The sequence below is a fragment of the Carassius auratus genome, chromosome 39 (assembly GCF_003368295.1).
Source record: "Carassius auratus strain Wakin chromosome 39, ASM336829v1, whole genome shotgun sequence".
NCBI classification, from domain to species: Eukaryota; Metazoa; Chordata; class Actinopteri; order Cypriniformes; family Cyprinidae; genus Carassius; species Carassius auratus.
In genome coordinates, this window is record NC_039281.1 from 4,652,473 (window position 1) to 4,672,556 (window position 20,084).

The 20,084-nt window shown below is 37.6% G+C and overlaps 1 protein-coding gene across 1 annotated transcript; it reads left to right on the forward strand.

Annotated features, from left to right (window-relative positions):
• The first annotated feature begins 3,774 nt into the window (after positions 1-3,774).
• Positions 3,775-18,674, forward strand: LOC113058016 (transcription factor COE1-like). Its single transcript, XM_026225686.1, has 7 exons — positions 3,775-4,187; positions 4,881-5,037; positions 5,875-5,938; positions 6,745-6,800; positions 13,629-13,702; positions 17,494-17,562; positions 18,629-18,674. Exons 1-7 carry the CDS (start codon positions 4,054-4,056, stop codon positions 18,672-18,674), a joined length of 600 nt encoding a protein of 199 aa, XP_026081471.1. The 5' UTR covers positions 3,775-4,053.
• The last annotated feature ends 1,410 nt before the right edge of the window (positions 18,675-20,084 follow it).

The window sequence follows — 20,084 nt, forward strand, 5'->3', positions numbered from 1 at the left end:
TTATACACTTTTCTTGTGTGAGCACTTTAACTTGTTTAAGCATGAGGAGCAGGAAGAGAGAATGGAAGAAACATTAGCAAATCAAAGAGTGCTACCCTTTAACCCCTCTCCATCCTTCTGATCAAAGTTAGCATTGAACTCCGACCTTTGTGTAAAAGAGAGAGAGAGAGAAAGAGAAAGAGAGAGAGAATACATGTGAAACCAAGTACAAAGCACTCTGTCATTTTGGAAAGGCCAGATAAGCCCTAGGTACATTTTCCTCACGGAACCAGAATATAAGTCTACTATTACAGTTAAATCTGATTTTTTATAAGGACAGTTTAGCAAAATATTCTGTTAGGGTAGAGTGGGGAAAAACAACCCCCTATGTTTTTTTTCTTTTTCTTTTTTCAAAATAACCACTACAGGGTCAAGATACATTTTTGTTTTAACTATAGACTATAGTACATTGACAAGAGTGATGTAGAAGTGTTCACCGTAAAGCTTACACTGGTGATGTACCTGAGAGAAAACAGACTGTTCTTCAGCAGTAAGAAAAAAAAGGTGTTTTGTAGAACATCACAGTTATATATGATATGAGAACAGTAAGGCCTGTAGATAGGGAGTATGTGTTAAAAAAAATGAGAATGACATCATTCATCAAAATTTAACGGGGTAAAACGCCCTCAGGGGGCACAACTTACTGTAGTTAGTCATACTCTGTTCTGAACATCAGATCCTTTGTTTTTCCATCAAATATATTCTAACTAGTTGGCTGAATAAAAATATTTAGACTTTATATTTAAAAATTACCTCAATTTAGCATTAGGTAGCTAGTTAGTTAGCCAGTTAGCATCAGCTAAAAATAGTTTTCAATTAGGCTATAATTTTGTAATTTATAATTATTGATTATATTCTATTTAATTTTAAGCTAAACCTGTCTGTACTATAATTTTGCTGTAGATGTGGGCAGGCTGGGGGCATTGAGGACAATGTCTTTAGTTTTTAGATCTATAATTTGATAATATGTTTCCACTTGTGGCCATAAGATGGCAATGTTGGGCTGTCAACGATTAATCACGCGCTTCCTGTGTCCGGTTCTCTGAGGAGCCCAGGACACTATGCAATTTCTTTTAGTTTCCACAAATCACAGACTCTGTCGTTATAGTATGTACAAAATATCCACACTTTGTTAGCAGTTGTCATAATCACCACCAACGGAAACGTATTTTTCCACTTCTCTGTAACGTCAAACTGATGGTACCAAATCAGAAGTAGGCTAATAGCCAACTGGTTAGTTTGTTACATTAATGAACAGTTGTAATTGAGTTGCTTTCTCGCAGTCTAACCTTGACGCATTAAAATATAAATAGGACTTGTATGGACTTGCATTCTGCATTCTATCAAAACTACTCGACAATGTTAATAGACTATTTTCATATAAATAGGCCTATATATAAATATATAAAACGTTGGCATGCGGCCTTATCGTTTGAAACTGACAATAGCCTTCGGACTGAATTAATATATCTCACGTGACAAGAACTTTGTTTTACATTATGATTTATTTTATCGTAATTCAGTTCAGTTATGGTTACTCATCAACGACAGCGTGATTTATGTGAACATCTGTTTTACAAATCAAATATAATTGGTTGCTGTCAGCAATAGGATTAGCCTATTTATATAAACGTTCATTTTTATATAATTATTATAGCTAAACACGGACACATTATTTATTATTTGTTTTTTATTTTTGTGAAAATATTTTTTTTTTCACGCACATATGCACTTGAAGCTATATATATATATATATATATATATATATATATATATATATATATATATATATATATATATATATATATAGCTAAATAACAGGTCTGTTTCTTATTTGGACACATGAAAATACACTATTTCCACTGAGGCTCCTCGTGTAGTTTCTGCCACTTAAAACTGCTGTGTGGGAATATAAATATACAGGGACCCAGGGGGAGCAGAATTTCCCTCTGCCTGACCAGCACTGGATTGGACGGGACTCTCTTACACTTCCTCTGTCCGCTGCGGAGGATTTCATTTAGGTCTGGTAGTACAATATATATTTCCTGTGCATGCATATGCTCATTTTTGCACATTTCTAAAATAGGCCTATAATAAAGCGTTATAGGTGCATTCTAAATCTAAAACAGAACTGCTGTTGTTTGAAAAAAATAAAATAAAAAAATAAAAAAATAAAAATACGGCTGTAAATTGGTTTGCGCTGCCAGCATTTACTCTTCTAGTTTTATATCGAATCTGACAAAGCAGCTGTTAAACTGTTTAGGTCTGAATATCCATGTTTTGTTTGATGCATTTACTGTTTGCCAGAAAATATGTTTTGTGGATTATAATATCTGTACATTAGGCTACTTCTTTAACAGCAATGTTTTTTTTTTTATACAAGCCTATGCCTCTTAAATAATTTGATCATATTAGTAATCATTTTTAATTGATAATTGATCTGTGCAATCTGATCTGATTTAGTGCAATGTTAGCCTATATATCTTTTTAACTAAATATTTTAAGGACTAATTATGACACAATTATTAATTTCTTCATATAAGTTGTCAAACATGTCACATGCACTATAAGGTCTCTAGCCTACATATATTTTGGCTATTACAAACTCTCGTGTAATTATTTCGATTACAGATGATCTCTCTTTACTTTATCATGGTCTTAATACATTTTATTTGACAAATATGTTTTAAATAAATAACACATATTCTAACATGACAGCGGCTGCTTGGGGTTGTTTCAGGAAGAACAAAAGTTATATTACAAAAGTTAGTAAGAGTTAACAAACGCTCAAAAACAGAAATAGCGTATGCCTAGCAGGTAACCATAGCAACAGTAGGCTGCTTGAGCACTTTGTGTCAGGACCATTATCGATATTTCAATAAAAACAAATATATATATATATATATATATATATATATATATATATATTTTTTTTTTTTTTTTTTATGATAGTTGATTTTTGCTTAACTGTGCCACGGGCGCCAAAAGACAAAATTGAACATGTCGAAACGAACCTTGAAAATCCCCTTTAATAGTCCAATCCTTGAAAGTTATTATTATTATTATTATTTTTTATAAACTTGCAATATTAAAAAAAAAACACTTAGTGAACCACTTCAATTTGGCTTCACTCGCGCCCTCCGGTAGGCAGTTACTCGCGTTAAATGTCACGCAACTGCCTACCGGAGCGCGAGAGTGACTTCTTTCTAGTTTTCTGTCTAAACTCGCGCTAGCTAAGTGGGCAGGGCGCGCTGTGATATCTAATTAGGCGACGGGCTTCGTGGTTGGCTGGACAGCTAATGGTAGTTCAGCTTTACTTATGTTCGGGGGGCGGCCCTGCGTGCGCAGTCACTCCCCTCCTGTTCCTCCTCCCTTTGGGGTTAGTTTGCTTGTGTTTAGTTCCCAGAGACAGTCAAATCGGATTCCTTTGGGAAAGGACACAAATCACTCCCGTTTGAACAAGGAGAACAGCGAGGGAGCTGTCTCCACAAGGGTCCACGTCTCCTGGTTGATTTCATATTGCTCATTCCTGTGATTTGATCAGAGAATTCTCTTTGTGGAGAAAGACAGGAAAGGAAAAAAAGAAAAGAAAAAAATAGTCTTTGGATGATGACATTTGATCTGACCCTTAGTGAAGCCCGTTCCTGAGCCTATTGTTTCTTAAAGTGACATTAGACTTTTTTTTTCATACTTTTTATTTTCTTTCTTTTTTTTTTTTCTATTTTTTATTTTTTATTTTTTTTTGCTCACGGAAGACCAAAGGGACCTCCAGTCTACTCTTGCAGTTTTTGCTTGTTTGTTTGTTTTTTATTTTTTTGCACGTTGTTCCCAAACCTGGATGTTGACATCTCGCGTTTCTTTTGGCACGTCGCTCTATTTTCTGTTTCAGAGGGGAAGCGCTAATAGAGACAAACGCGGTGACACCTGCTCACCCATACACTTCTCACTGTCTTTTTTAACGGAGCGATCAAAAGAAGCAAGCACCGACTGAGACAGTGACAGGAGTCTGTTTTCATGTTCGGGATTCAAGACAGCATTCAAAGGAGCGTGAGTAGTATGAAAGAAGAGCCCATCGGTGCCGGGATGAACGCTGTCCGGACATGGATGCAGGGTGCCGGGGTGTTGGATGCAAACACAGCCGCTCAGAGGTAAGCCGGCGGCGGTCTTCAGCGCTACGGGAACAACTAGACGGAATATTGCGCGCTTATCACTCTGGGACGACTCAAAACGCTCTTGTATATCATCCTAATCAGTGCGCGATATCTGCTTATTAATAAGCAGGTGACAAAGAGATTGATTTATTGCTGCGATAAGTTCATAGCATCCTCTATGCGTGCTGTTGACACCAACAGACAATGCTTGAGTTGCAAGCCACATTAAAACGTTCTTCTTCTTCTTCTTCTTCTTCTTCTTCTTCTTCTACTATCAGTATTATTTCTAATGTTAAAATATACTTTTTTGCATTGATTCTGTAGCTTTCAATTTTAAATACTGAATTTGAAAAACAATCCAGACCTGTAGTTTGTCACCAGCAGCTGAACATTGAGTTATGTATACATTATTTTTGATTAACAACAATTAAATATATTATTGTTATAAAATGCTACTTAAGAGAATACAAAAAATTAAAACGTTTACATAGTTTTAATTTATGTTTTTAAAAGACTAGCCTATCACTTATAGACTATATTAATATTTGTTTAAACTATTAAACTGTCAAAAGTAATTTTTTTGCACTGCAATTAAAAAATAATTAATTAAATAATCACAAAAATATTGTTTATTTTTTTTTACATTTATACATATTTCATCCTCTCTCCGTCTGTCTTGTGTGTTCATAGTGGAGTGGGTCTTGCTCGAGCACACTTTGAGAAGCAGCCTCCTTCAAATCTTCGCAAATCCAACTTCTTCCACTTCGTTTTAGCGCTATACGACAGACAAGGACAACCCGTGGAAATTGAAAGAACTACTTTTGTTGGATTTGTCGAAAAAGAAAAGGCAAGTAAAACGTTCTCTTTTGCATATTGGTTTTGCAAATTTGAATGAAAATGACTTGTCAATTCTGATAATTATTAAAGAATAATAGATAAAATGACATTGATATTACCCTAGAGTGTAAAGCTTATATATTTCATAAATCATTTTCTTGCATTAAATTACTGTTCTGTCATGAATCTCTTAAACCTCCATTTAAGTAGGCTACTATTTTATTTTTATTTTCACAAATTCATCCCTTATATTTTTAGCGAGCCTCAAGTTTGATATTTTCCCTTCAGTTTTATGCATTTACTAACACATCTGTATAGTTTGCAGAAATGTTACAGTGATAACCTAATGTCATTAAGTTAATATTTCCTTTCAAGATGCTATTAAAAATAAACTTATTTTTTTATCATTGTGAAGGACCATATGATGCTTTAATAAAAAATATTCTAGGAAAATATTATAATTATTATTATTTTGTAAGCATTTGTAAATTAATCTGAGTTAAGTGTCTGCTGGTTTAATTAAAGCTTACTGTATATTTAGACACTTCGTGCACGTCTATACCCCAGGCACGTTGTTATTGAATTGTGAAATCGCACTGTAGGCTACAATACACAAAACTTTTTTTTTTTTTTTTTAAGACGCGAGTAGACAATTTTTTAACCATTTTTTTTTTCTCAGTGAAAATGACTATATTTGTATTGGTTTTGTTTCGACTGGCTAATGCGCGTCTGCAGGTTTTTTTTTTTCGGCCTCCTGGTCCGCAGGGAAATAGCTGTCTGACTCACGGGGCTCGTCGGAAATAGTCAAATAGGGGTTTCTTGCTAACCATCGAATTTATTTTTGCAGGAAACTACAGGAGAAAAGACAAACAATGGGATCCATTACAGATTGCAGCTTCTTTACAGCAACGGTAAGAGGGAACGCATCATCTAAGACTCATTGAACTTTGCATAAACACATTAGGGATTTACTTCAGCTCGACAATGTGAATAAAATAAAAAGACGGCGAGATTGATAGAACGACAAGGAGGGGAGACAAAGGTATAAATAATTAATTATGTAGCTAGATCAAACTGAATAGAATGTTCTGAAATAATAATAATAACAATAAACTGTTATAACAATTCGCATAATTGTTCAAACAAAAGAGATTAAAATGCGCAGCAAATTCGAAGCGTTTTAACTATAAACATTAATGAAGCACAAAACGATCCCCATTAGTGCACTTTTCCGGTTACGCGTTTTCCAGAAATATGCACTTCATTTTTGATGGAAGCTAATGGCCTGGCCATAATGAAAGTACACTCTTTTCTGTCTGCTCATGTGCTAAATGACAACCAGGCGTTAGAAAATTTGTTGCGCCAGGCTCTCACGTTCCTAAACCTTTTTATTTGACGTTTTGAACATATATAGCCTGTAATTGTTGTTTTTGATTTTTTTTATATACATGCTTTTTCTTTCTTAAAGCTATTTTTATATTAGTTTATGTATGTGAGTCTATATAAGTTTGAGTTTCATCCGAAGCTGTTTTTTCCCACAATCCTTTAACACTGTCTGCAGTCTGTGTTGGTTAGGTTGTCTAGACATTTGAAGTTTCTATGTTGTATTAAAGCCATGCTATTGTGAATGTTAAATATATAGCTGCCGGAGTCATTTCTGATCCATGTCCTGCATTTTATTGCAAGTTAAAAAAGACTTATCTTCTCTCCTCTATAGGCATCAGAACAGAACAGGACTTTTATGTACGCCTGATTGACTCCATGACCAAACAGGTAGGACGTTATTTCTAAATCCCCACGGTTCGCTGGTGAATCATCTGGTGAAAGTCTGTGTGTGATTTGCAGTGAGAGTGAACGTGTGCATGTGTGCCGTGCACCCTGGTGAGTTTGGGGTTACACACTCTAGGATGCCTCAGGGGCACGAGGATCGGTTAGTATTTAAATATGACATACTCTCCCTGGGACATCATTTAAGATGACTGAGCATATGCATGTATTTATGTGCATATGTGTGACAGTGAGATTGATAGCTAAAGAGAGAGAGAAATAAAGAGACTTTCAGTTGTATTCATTGTCTGTCACAGGGATTATCCAGCGGTGCCTTTCAATGTTAAAACAGCATACTTTGAGTGTGTATGCGCCTGACTCTCATGCAGTTACTATGGATCTATCTGTGCAGATTCAAATGTGTTGTGCTGTGTGTTATAAACAAACATGTATGGAGATATGGTTATAGCTTGTTTTATTAACTGTGCAGGTTGTGAGCTTGAACCATGGAGAAAAACTCATATGAGAAAACACAGGGCAGCGAGAGTGACCTCACAATCTTATATGTGGCGCTCTTCCTTTCCCCCTAAAACAGAAACAGCCTCTCCCCCTCTCTCATTCTCTTTTTCCCACTCGCCCCCTCGCTTCCTCTCTCATGATCTCTGTCTAGAAATATTGTTTTGAAGACACTTTAGGGAAGTGTATTCAACAATGCAAATAGTTGCAATTCAAGAAGTGTGACAATAGTTCAAAGTTTTATTGTACATTTAGAATACACCTGTTATCAAATACATATGCAGAGTTATTTTGATTAATATCTAAAATAATTGTATTTCTTATGAGCTGTTTTCTTAATAGTTAATAGTTTCTTTTTAGTCTTCTGCAGAATGTGTTCTTTAATATATTATAGCTTGTACATATTTTTAAAACAATGATAAATGAATGTCTTAATTTTTAATGTTAATTTTACAATTATCTATATTTCTTTTAAATAATCAATTTAATACATATATATAACAATTTCATTTTCACTCTTTTCATGACTTAAATCATTCATTTCTATTCAGAAATTCCTATTACAAAATCCCTGGATGTTACACTTGGCACAAACAGTTCCCCTTTTTTGTACTGTGTGATTTGTTTGTGGTTTATAATTTCCTTTGCATGAATGTCTATGTGTGGGAAGTTAGGTGCTGTTACTGATGCTAATTCTCGCCCTCGCTCTGCTCAGCGGTTTGGCCGGCGTGTAGTGGGACAGATTTATGTATGTGGGTGAAAGGCATGAGCATTGCGCTGAGGTAAAGAGACTGTTCTCTGACACCCCTGAGGTAAATACAGTGGCCAGGGGAACTGGCCTTGGCTCAGCCTTTCACTGAGTGTCCCAATAAATAGCCGTTTATCTCCCCAGGGTTGTCTACCACGTGCACAAATATTACAGACTGATTTACTGGCTATTTCTGTGGCAAACGGCCCTGCCATACCTGTTAATGATGTGGTGCCACTGAGTGAGCGAGAAAGAGAGATAGTGTGTGTGTGTGAAAGAAAGTTTGGCAGCCGAGTCAACATGCTAGCTAGTATCAGATAATAAAGCATGGTTCTTTGAAATAAACTTGCTATTTACTAGAAATGTGCAAAATTGATACATTTAGGGGTGCAAAAGCTTGTCAGTGTGGCAGTACTGATAAAGAAACAACTGTACAGTTTTACCCCTAAACTGTTCATAGTAGTACCTAAACGGTACATATTGTTACACTGAGGTACACAGTTATCTTTTTAAGGGTATCAGTGAAAGGTAAAAATTTTTTATTTTTGTTTCTGACAGTGTATGTACTTGATATTAACATGGTATGTCCAAAAAAAATGTGTTGGCGTACTGCTCAGGTCTTTCAGCAGGAAAAGACTGTTTCACTACATTTCCCAGAATCCTTTTCTCAAATGTACATACAATACCTTTTTGCAAAGGTCAAGATAAATTTACTGTGGTTCAATGATTTTTGAGTGCGAAATTCAGTAATTTTAATAGGAATCAACGTAATCAGGATTTTAGATTTTTTTTGAGGGTGAAAAAATGTACAAATGCAGATTTCGCAGCGTATTCAAGTAAGTCACATGGTTTCACCGTAATGACCAACAGAAAGCTGTTTGGTATGAAAGTGACATGAGTTAACTATTGACAATACTCACATTTTGTCAAAATTTTGCTAATGATTAACACAACTTTTTTTTTTTTTTTTTAAGACAAAGGGTTAAGACAAACTGGCTTTATGTCTGGCTCCTCTTTAGACTTTTCTGCTCTCGCTGTCATTTGACTGCGCCAAGTGTTTTTCATCCATGTCAGCATGAAACACAGCTTAGGTTATGACAGAGTGTTAGCTGGTCTTTAAATGCCTTTCAGAAAAGCCGGTCCAAAACCACTCTGCGGTGAGCAGTCAGCCTACATATGCTGAGGAGTGCTCGCAATGTGTTTAAAGTTTCCCATCAAAGCCCCATAATTCTGTACAGAGAGGCTACAGAGCGCCTCTCTGCATGTGCTGGCTTTGGCAGTGTCGGGCCGGGAGGGCTGATGAGCAGGTTTATAGAGCTGTTCAACACACTCTTCTCTTTAGCACTTAGAAAGGTGGTAAAGTCCAGTTGCCTGACCACACAGTTAGCTTCTGTACATACACACAGCTATTAGAGACAATCAAACAACTTGGGCTAGAGCTGCAAGGATCAAATTTGTGTCAAAATCAAGGAATGGTTCACGTTAAGCACATGGAAATGGACATATTCAGCACTCGTCTTATGCTCATGCATACACACTTTTCCTGTTTGCCTTTGGGAATGGTTGGAGCGGGTAAGGAGAGATAGAGCGGGTGTCAAACTGACAGGCTATATCTGTGATCAATGCATGAGCTTGTGACAGATCTGATGAAGACAATGCAGTAAAAGACTCTCTCCCTCGCTCTTTATCCTACCATCCAACTGTTTACCTCAACAGCTGAAGCGCAGAACAAAAGTGAATCACATACACGGGCTTAATGCGCACACACACTGCGCTGACACGCTAGCGTGATGGTAACAAAGAGGGAAATGTGTTTTCATGTATTTACAGTGCATTGTTTACATGCCTCAGATGAGGCTGTCAGTTCAAGGCGGCACTGGCGGCTCTCAAACGAGATTTGAGAAGCAGTTTGTGCAATATAAAATATGCATTAAAAGCAGCATCGGGGCCTAATGAAAGCTTCACACACACCTCGGTACACCGTGCCATGCATGTTTCATGTGCTCCGTGGCCCTCCTTAAGGAGAGCTTTGTTCAGAAAAGTGCTGGGCTGGAACTGGTTGGTAACTGTGAGCTGTAGCTTGCCTGTTGCCGTGTGTGTGCTTTCTAGAGCTAAGCTTCAGGCAGATTCCTAAATAAATTTGCACAGGAGAGAGGGAGGTCTCGACCGTTCTTTCTGCTTGTGTGCATAAATTTCCTGTTAATTACGGAATAGGGTGTGTTTACATGCCAGAAACACTTCCCCAAAGTATACAGCATACAACAAAGTGACAAATCTCCTATATTAGATATTTCCTGTAATCAGTAGCTGTTTGGAGACTCTGATGATGTCAGATAACGCGTGAATTGCCACTATGTGTCAGGCCACATAAAGGCGTAATGCTACTTAATTGCAAATATTTACACACACAAGCTTTGAAGGCCTAAAGATCCTAGTGATTAAGTCTACTCATATACACTGAAAATATGAAATCTGTAGCAAAGAAAAAGCATTCAAAGCTACTCTATACCACAATCTTAAAGACATTTTATATGCAACTTGGTGATGAAAAGTGAGGATATTTGAAACAATAGTGTTTATTATTATTATTATTATTATTATTATTATTATTATTATTATTATTATTATTATTTGCTTTTAATTAAACCAAAGTCCCACATAGACAAAACACAGTACTACTATACCAACAATGAAATTTTTTCCAGTTGAATTTGAACTAATCTGATATTTGTTTCATGCTCTCTGAGTGTGAGTTTTTATTTAATCTGAGCATAACTAAACCAAACGCACATGAGACAAGACTAATCATAGTCTAAGACAAGGTTTTTTTTTTTTAATTTTTCATTATTATTATTATTATTATTATAGCAGAATTTTTTTCTGTCTGAAAAAAAACCAAGAAATTATATTTTATTATTATTATAAAGGCCGGTTTTTACTGTCTAAGAAGAAACATGATAGAAGGAATATAGCATTGTTTATAAAATTAAATACTTATATTATTTTTTTATATTATTATCTAACTGGATTATCTTGAAAATATTTACTTTGGTTTAACATTTTATTGAATACTTAATTTATATTGTATATAGTACACTATTTATCTTTTTCTGAATAGTATTAGAGTGATGTTAGATGTACAAACCTGAAGAAAAAAAGCAGTTCAGATTGAACTTTATTTGTATAGAACTTTTTAAAATACAAATCACTCCACAGAAGATTTACTTTTTACAGTCCTACAATAGATTTTGTCATAGGTTAAACCCCCCGGTTTAAGAGACCAAAGTTCAGTCACACATAAACAACATGCTGCATTTTGCCTTTGCATAACAGACGTGACGTCAGGGGTTAAAGAAAAACCCATCCGATGATGCTTTGTGTTGCACTAGCTCGAATCCAGAGGAGGATGCACAACCATTGTTGTGTTTGCCTCTGAGGAGAAATTGACAAACTGTTTTCAGACTTTTTCCAGGCACTTATATACTGTTCTCGGCATGGAGTTATTCTGAGTCTGTTTGCAGGGGCTTTGTGTGATAAATAGCCAGTCTTATATATGAAATGAATGTGTGGTGGTGTAGAGGACGTCTTTGTGTGGCCTGAACTGCTCTCTCTGCCTCCCGCTTCCTCTCAGAAAGCCTGCGGGGTTGAGGCTCTAGGCTCAGACAGTGATGCATGCTTGTGCGCTTTTAGAGGACCTTGACCCTCATTTCCGCAATGTGAAACCTAACAAACAAATGTCCCTGATCACCTATGTCCTCTAGTCACAGCAATGAAATATGAAATATGAATAAACTTTGTTCTTTTTTTCTGGATCTGATGCTTTACTTTTAAACTTGTTTTCAAACAAGTGTTTCATGTAATTGAAAAAGCATTGCGCACTTGTGAGGAAAACCGTTTCTCATTAGAACCATCAGCTGTTTTTCTGTGTCTTCAGTTGCCATGGGTGGCATGTATATGTGTGTTCAGAGAGAAAGAGAGAGTGATTCATGGCAAACGGGTTTAAGAGTCTGTGTGTGTGTGTGGGGGACAGAGAGCAGCCTGTTAATAGGCTGCAGTGTGTGTATGTTTTGAGTAGAGTCACTGATTCACGGCTGTGGGGGACATCTTGTGTGGAATTGGAGGATGGAAACAAAGCTGAGGTTTTTGGATGAAGTGTTAGCTGGGCCAGATGGCTCGCTATGCTCCAGTCTGGCAGTCCAACTGCTTGCTGCATACATAAACACACACATGCTAATGCACAAATACATGCGTGATTGCATACACATGCATGGAGTCTCACAGATGCAGGCTTTATGGCAGCTCACGCACATACATCTTTCCTAGAAGGCTATTTCACACTAGCTGGAGTACAACACTTCTTTAGAGGGACCTGCAATTAAGCAGTTTATCTGTTTGTCCTGTCCTGTCCTGTTTTGTTTTGCTATAATATTAGCCAATCTGTGAGCCCAGGATGCGTGTGGCGGGTGGGCACTGTGGCAAGGGTGGTGCAATATGACATAATAGGACAGTAATCTGCACAGTCCAACAAACACACATAGTTCTGCTTTTAATTAAACCAACGAGCAAAAAATGATGGTGCTGAATGCTGAAAATAGCATATAATGCGGGATTGTACCGAATTCAGAATTGAAGAATTGGTCTCTTTTCAGTTGATAGGAGGGAGTTCTATCTATCTATCTATCTATCTATCTATCTATCTATCTATCTATCTATCTATCTATCTATCTATCTATCTATCTATCTATCTATCAGATTGGATCTTAAAGTAATAATTTACACAACTCTTGTCATTATTTATTCAATTTCACGTTGCTCCAAACCTGTATGAGTTTTTCTTCTGCGGAACATAAATAGAGATGTTGCACAGAATGATCACTCAAAAAAAGTGTTTTGGTGTGAAGAACACACAGACGTCTTTATTCATTGATTCACAGATGTGCACATTCACACTTTGCTTGTCACCATATTTGATATCAATGACACCAAACAGCATTGGTTCTCACATAACTGAACATGATGTGCCAAGTTTAAGCTCTTATAGAGGTGGTTAGGGAACGTTTTCTATTGCAGCAGGTTAGTGGGCATTAAATTGCCCACTTTGTGCCTGGCTGAGTCAGAGACAGCCCACCCCACACAAGGAGGCTCTATACAGTATTCCCACGGTGCAAAGGGCCGTTTTGATTGATTGATTGATTAGCTGAAAGGAAAAGACATCTATGAAGTTCAGAGCCAAATGTGTGGAGTGTGAAACATGGAAAGAACATTCTGATAACATGAATTAAAACCAACCTGATCATTCCCATGCTGCATGAGATCTTTCAACGGCAGTCCTCTGCCAGATGGAAGAAGGGTCACATTAACCGCTTGTAAGTGCTGCAGTGTGTGTACGGCGTGATGTGATGTCATAATGTTTTGGTTTCAGTGAAACGATGCTTTTCGTGATAGAATTTACACACCCTGAGAGTTAGTCACGGAATTTTGTGCATGCTCGGAGGGTTTACACCACAAGGAGAAAATGTTGTTTGTCAATTTTTCTCTAACCACATTTTCCACCTTCTCTTGTTCACCAGGCAATTATGTATGAAGGGCAAGACAAAAACCCAGAGATGTGCCGGGTCCTGTTGACGCACGAGATCATGTGCAGGTGAGAAACACAAACTGTACGCCACACTCCTTCCTTCACTATTACACAATCAAGCTCTTGAACCTTCCCTACCCAGCTCTGCCCGCTGACTGTGAGAGCTTTACTTTGGCATCATTTTGGTCTTGGCAAGACTGTAGACCTCTGGATCCTGAGTTAGTGTGACAGGACTGAGCTTTCTGCTCACACACACACACAGCTGTGTATAAGCTCTGTTGTAAAATTAGACGTAAGGGGAGGATAGATTAACATTATTATAAATTTGCTGAAAGGTCAGATCATTATTCTTTCATTTATCATACACGTCCTTCAAACCTGGTATAAACAGTTTACTTTTATTTAAGAGGGATGCAGTACATTTATATCAAGGCTTGAGTTTAGACTTATGATGCACTATTACACAAGACACTCCCAGATAATTTTTCACAAGTCCACATGGGATCCTGATAAACTTACGCCAGCCTGTTTCCTATCAGAGTTAGAAGTGTTCTTTTCCCAGACTCTGCCTCAGCCCTAGAAAATCAAAGCTTTTCAGGATGCCAGGCAGCATTTCTATTTTTGGAGGCTGATGTTTCAGTGATTGGTGGTTCTTTTTTTATTTCTTGATGAAATAAATACAGAGACACAAAAATACACTTCTATACAGTTCATTTTGAATGGTAATTCCTGAATATGTACTGAATATGAACTGAGCAATTAGGAAGCAGAATTAAAAAGCAAAGTTTGTCAAGACAAACATTTTCCCATTTTGAGGAAAGTGTAGCCTTGAAGGTTTACAGAGATACATGGATGGATGATGTACTTGATATTAAGTAATAGTTCACCCAAACATGAAAACAACATGAACAACTCATGTTGTTTTAAACCTGTATTACTTACTTTACTCTGCTGAACATAAATAGATATGTTAGATACAATTGATTTTGCTGCTCTTTCCCATACAGATCTGAAATGTACCATAAAAGTAAATAAATAATAGCCTTTTTGTTAGGAACATATACATATTTAAGCCATTATTCATTTATTTGCAGATATGCATATTTAACTTCCTATTAAATTCACATTATTGAATTGAAATGTGAGCCAATTCTGAATTTTGCTCATCCCTGCTTGTAGCGACAGCATAAGCAATGGAGTTTTCATGAGATGAAAAATGAACAAAGATGGACCTTAAGTTCAGAGCAATCCTTGTCTCTATACCTTCCTGAATCTCTATCCAGGTCATTTACATCCTGCTCTGCAAGAGAAAGAGAGCGCGAGAGAACGCCATGCACCTTTAATTAAAATCAAACGATAAATTCCTTGCACTTAAAACTGGGTTGTGGAGATGAGTCCTCATCTATATTTGGTTGAAGTGGAGAGCATTTGAACAGTTTTCTACTAAAAATATCATGCTTGGTTAATTAGGACAAGGAAAAACTCATTACTCAATAAGAATCCTCTTGTTATTCCACAGTTAATGAATGCAGCTTGCTTTGAGTTTTGACAATGAAATATGTGCAGGAGAGCCAAGGCTCTCTCGTCTTTCTCTTTCAATCTTTCGCTCCCCCTCACTAACTTTCTTCCATGCACACACGTACACACACACACACACAGCCTTCTATTAACACACTATCAAAATAGTCGCTGATTTAAAGATGTGTATTGACAAACACTTAGTACCATACACCACGTCAGCTTTGATCTGCCACTGAAGGATAACACAGATCACATCTGAAGCACATATCGCTACTGGTGCAGAAAGTTTCAAACCAAAGAGCTTTCCAAAAGCAGGCGAAAAGGAAAAGCATGTATTTCAAATGAGTAAACAACCCATTCTCATCTCTATCTTCCTCCTTTTTCTCTTCTTCATCTGTATATGGTGTTTTGATGCAGAGCCTGTGCTGAGAGAAAGGCACAATTACCAGTCTGCAATTAGACTGCTCTCCATTAATCAGGGCTGTTAATTGCTGTACGCCTTGCCATTAGCCATATGGTGCCACATGGGCCTGCAAGCATGAGACAGAGACGCATTTTCCCAAACAACGCGCTCAGAGGCAAGGCTAGAAACAATTGTTCAGATGCAACTCTAGGCTCTTTATGATGGAGTTCCACATCCTCATACGCACAGATTGATGAGGTTTGGTTTGGTTTGTGTGGTGCAGACGAAACATCACAAGCTTGATTAAGGCCAGATTATTAAAGGCCGGGTGGTCACAGTTGGAGAAATGCTGCTTTTTTGGTTTTGGGGGCTATTTTAGAGCTGCTGTCTGTAAAGGAGCTGGGCTGAGGGCAGTTCAGCTTTAATGGCATCAGTGCGGGCCACATCCTGGTAATTACGTGCGGCAATTTGGATTTAATTTTGTCAAACGCAGCAGAAGGAAACGCTTGAGATTAAAGATTATGGGTTCTCCATGTAGGTCCACTGGGATGGAGCAGAATTAGTCGGAATGGGTGAAAAATCCCCCCTAAAAAACGAAGCAAGAGCATGCATGGAGTCATTAGTACAGAGTCGATGTGGGGAGGGGGGTGTTGGAGGTTCACGGGTGGTGGTGGACGGCAGTGTTGTGGCTCCCTATGGGTTCTGACTGACTATTGGGTTATCAGAGTGTCAAATCCATCTGTGCCCATCCCACGCATCCCAGAAAGCTTTGCTCCTGTGTGACCCACTTCTGAGAGAACATTGCTAAAGACTTGACTGCTCTCAGGGGAGTGAGAGAAAAATGAGAGCAGAGAGAGACAGGAAGGTAAAAATACGACAGCAAAAATAAACGGAGACAGAAGCCCGACCACACTGTGTCCAAACTAATGAGGGCGCTTAGACACCAGTGTGTGTGAACGAGGGGTCAAGCTCAATTCATGTTATCAAGCTGATCAGGTCTGAAGGAGCCCACTCACACACAGATCTATTCTGCTACTATCACATGACGCCTCCAGCCCTAAACTCTCTATCAGTCGAGCCCCTCTGCCATCTGTGCAGGGAAACCTGAACCCGCTGCCCTACCTGCTGTTTAACTCCAACCTCTATCCACAGAAGACATCATGCATACACCTCCTTCCCATCCCTCCTCTTTCTGTTTTCATTAACTATAATAATACATTTCAGTTAGAAAAAAAAAGTATATATAAGTATATATAAAGTTCAATTTTAAGTAATAATAATAATAATAATAATAATAATAATAATAATAAACATTTTACATACATATACACAACATTGTATTTAAAAATATAATAGTATATAATACTTTTTTATATTTAAATAGTAAAGTGATTTGTTTTTGTTTTTATAGTTTTCATTTATAATTTTAAATTATTCATTTATAAAAGTGTTAGATTACAAAACATATTTAAATAAAACATTTTCTTTTGGGAACACATTTGCAGCACTTTAAAACACACACAAAAGCTTCTGTTCGACCTGAAATCCTTCCCTAAAATATAGCCCATTTTAAGTGCCCTCTTTACTTCTACCTCTCCTCCTTTATTCTTCCTTTCCTGCTCTCTGCCCTCATCTTCTCTCTCCATCACTAGATAACTGCCCTGTTATTAGCCACACTTCTAATTCTTCAGTAACCATCCCTGAGCCGGGCAGTCTGTTAGCGGTAATTAATAATACACAGGCCGAGAGGCAGCATATTGTGTGCTGTGTGTACAGCAGGAGTGAATGTCTGCCTTGAAGAGCCAAAGAAAGACTGCTTTATAATTGCTACCTCTTCCTTCTCCACTGTGTTTGAGGTCAGTGCTGACATATGTGCAGTAACACCCCGGTTAAATGCTCTCTTTCTCTCTTTCTCTCCCTCCATCTCTATAAGCCGCTGCTGTGACAAGAAAAGTTGTGGCAATCGTAACGAGACGCCCTCCGACCCGGTCATCATCGATAGGTAAGAGCTGGATATCAGATGTTTGTGCTTTTCCACATATCACATGCCTTGATAGACATGAAGTGCAGTGTAAGTGTTGAAAGTGGCGTGATTGAAATGTAGTGAGTTATGAAGGAGAACAGTTTGTCAGTGTAGAATCCATTTTTAATTTGACACACATAAATAAATAAATAAATAAGGGTTTGTACAGGAACTTTTTCTGTTTTGTTTTCTGCTTTAAGTTTCTCTTCCACACCCCAATTTCCTAAAAAATAAATAAAACCCAAAAGGAAGAAGACAATAAATCTTTATATATTGATATCCTACCAGTGTACACCAGTATATCATAACCTTTCATTTTTTACCTTTCATTTTTGATTTTTAAGAAATTATTACTTTTGTTTAGCAAGAATGAATTCAATTGATCACAGATGCCAGAAAAGACATACATTTAAAGATATTCATATTTGAAGTAGAGGCTGTTCTTTTAAACTTCCTATGTATTAAAGAATCCTGAAAAAAGTATCATGGTTTTTGGTTAAATATAATGCAGAACATTTGTTTTTGACATTGATAGAAATGAGAAATAGTTCACTGAATCAGCATACTAGAATTATTTTCATGAAGACCAGAGTAATGGCAGATGAAAATGCAGCTTTGCCATCACAGAAATAAATTTAATTTCCTATACAACTTATTTTAATTCATATCAAGATTAAATACGAGTCTCTGTTTAACGAAGTTGTAGCATCACTACAGAGATAATGCACTAAATAAATTCAAATCACTTACAAACAAATCCAAATGTCAAGTGTTGCTCTATAACGGCTTTGTAAACACACTCTGCGGCTGTTCTGTATCAATATAAATGCTCTATTGTTCAGTATAAAATGTTACAAATCAAAGGCAGCCGTTCAAAGACTTCACCATCAGTGAGAAAAACAAGCATAAAAAAGCCTTCCTGGGACCAGAAGCCATTTGTTTGCAAAAGAGCAATTGTTAAGTGATCGGGCTAGGCTGTTTTGAGGCCCTGTCAGGGTTGTTGAGTATGTAGTGTGCTCTGAAGTGTGCATATATGAATAATCAGCATTGAAGATGTGCAAGACTTCTGGAGGCAGCAGCATGTGCAGTGAACTGCATCTCCTACTGTTTTTGTTTAAGAGATCATACAACCATGTCACGTTATTATTGAGGGCGAGACTCGATTGTGCCATAGTGCATGCAAGCTAAGCATGGATTTCTGCAGATTAAAGTGTAGTTAAGTGTCAAAGGTGTGTTCTCATCTGTGTGTTAATAAGTCAGTGGCCTGTGCTATCAGATGAACGCAGCTGTAGGTTCACCGCAACTTTGCCAGCAATAGTGTAGCGTGTGTGTGTGTTTGTAACAGAGTAAGAGAGGCTTCTACCTGGCTGCTGTGTCTGTGCAGCTGGCCCATTTCTGCTCCACTGGGCTAGAACGCTTCACAGCTTACAAAGACAGCTGCAGCCCTTCAATGCCACGTGGCATCACCTCCACCCAATGCATACGCTCACACAAACACACTGCCCATCACTTACTCTTCTTGTTTGTTTCCCTGCATAAAGTTTGTCTGCTTCCTTAGATTCTGTTGCAGCGCTGCGATAGCTGTTTGTGGTCTGAACGGTTGTATTTAAGGTCTGGCTGAAGTCATGCAGCTGCGCTCGAGGTCACCGCAGACTAATTTAGGCTCAGGTGCGAGGGCATCGCTAATTGCCTGCGAATAAAAAATAATTAGTAACAGCTTCCTATTAGTCACGTGTCTTTCCAAGCTGGGAAAATAGGTCATTTGAAACGAGAGGGGGAAATATGGAAGAGTTTACTGGAACTCTCAATATTTTCTTGGCCGCTTTCACATTCTGGGGTTCCCAACAAACAAGGCGCAAGATGGAACAGAATCAATTACGGCAAGCACAGATGAGTGCGCGCTCCCAAATTCATCAAAAATATGATTTTGAACGTCTTCCTTCCCTTGAAGTTATTTAGCCGGATAAATAAGAGCTCATTAGTGTGGTCTTGTTTCAAAGAGCTGATTAGGTTTTACAGCAGTAATTAGCGAGGCTAGCGCTAATTCCTCTGGAAGAGTAATGAAAGTGATTTCCTAATTAGGTTCCTCTCATAAGACGGCACAACAGGCCACTTCAGCGAAACTAGAGGAATGCCAGGGAAATAAAGCCAACTAACAATGACTTATTAGACTGTTAAAAGAACAAATCTTACCACAGCAGTGCGAGACATACGCTCACGGGACCAGGTTCGAGTTCTTGTAGTCATTGGGAATCTGTTTGGGGTAAATTGAATTACTCACGTGAAAATTAAACTGGCTAGCTTTCTTCTCAGAGGGTGTGTTTAGTTTACGTTGGATGGCTGTATCTAATCTCATTATATGTGTAAATGTATGTGTGTCGTGATTGACTCCTCGTCTTCTCCTTTTCTTCTCCTCTTTAATATTCTGAGCTCTGTTAATGGCCCAGTAAGATTATTTCAAATACTTTAATAATGCTCTCACTGACACGGACACAAAAGGC

Coding starts and splice junctions, on each gene's coding strand:
- LOC113058016 (XM_026225686.1), top strand. CDS start 4,054: ATGTTCGGGATTCAAGACAGCATTCAAAGGAGCGTGAGTAGTATGAAA. Junction 4,188..4,880: donor GCAAACACAGCCGCTCAGAG/GTAAGCCGGCGG, acceptor GTGTGTTCATAG/TGGAGTGGGTCTTGCTCGAG. Junction 5,038..5,874: donor GATTTGTCGAAAAAGAAAAG/GCAAGTAAAACG, acceptor TTATTTTTGCAG/GAAACTACAGGAGAAAAGAC.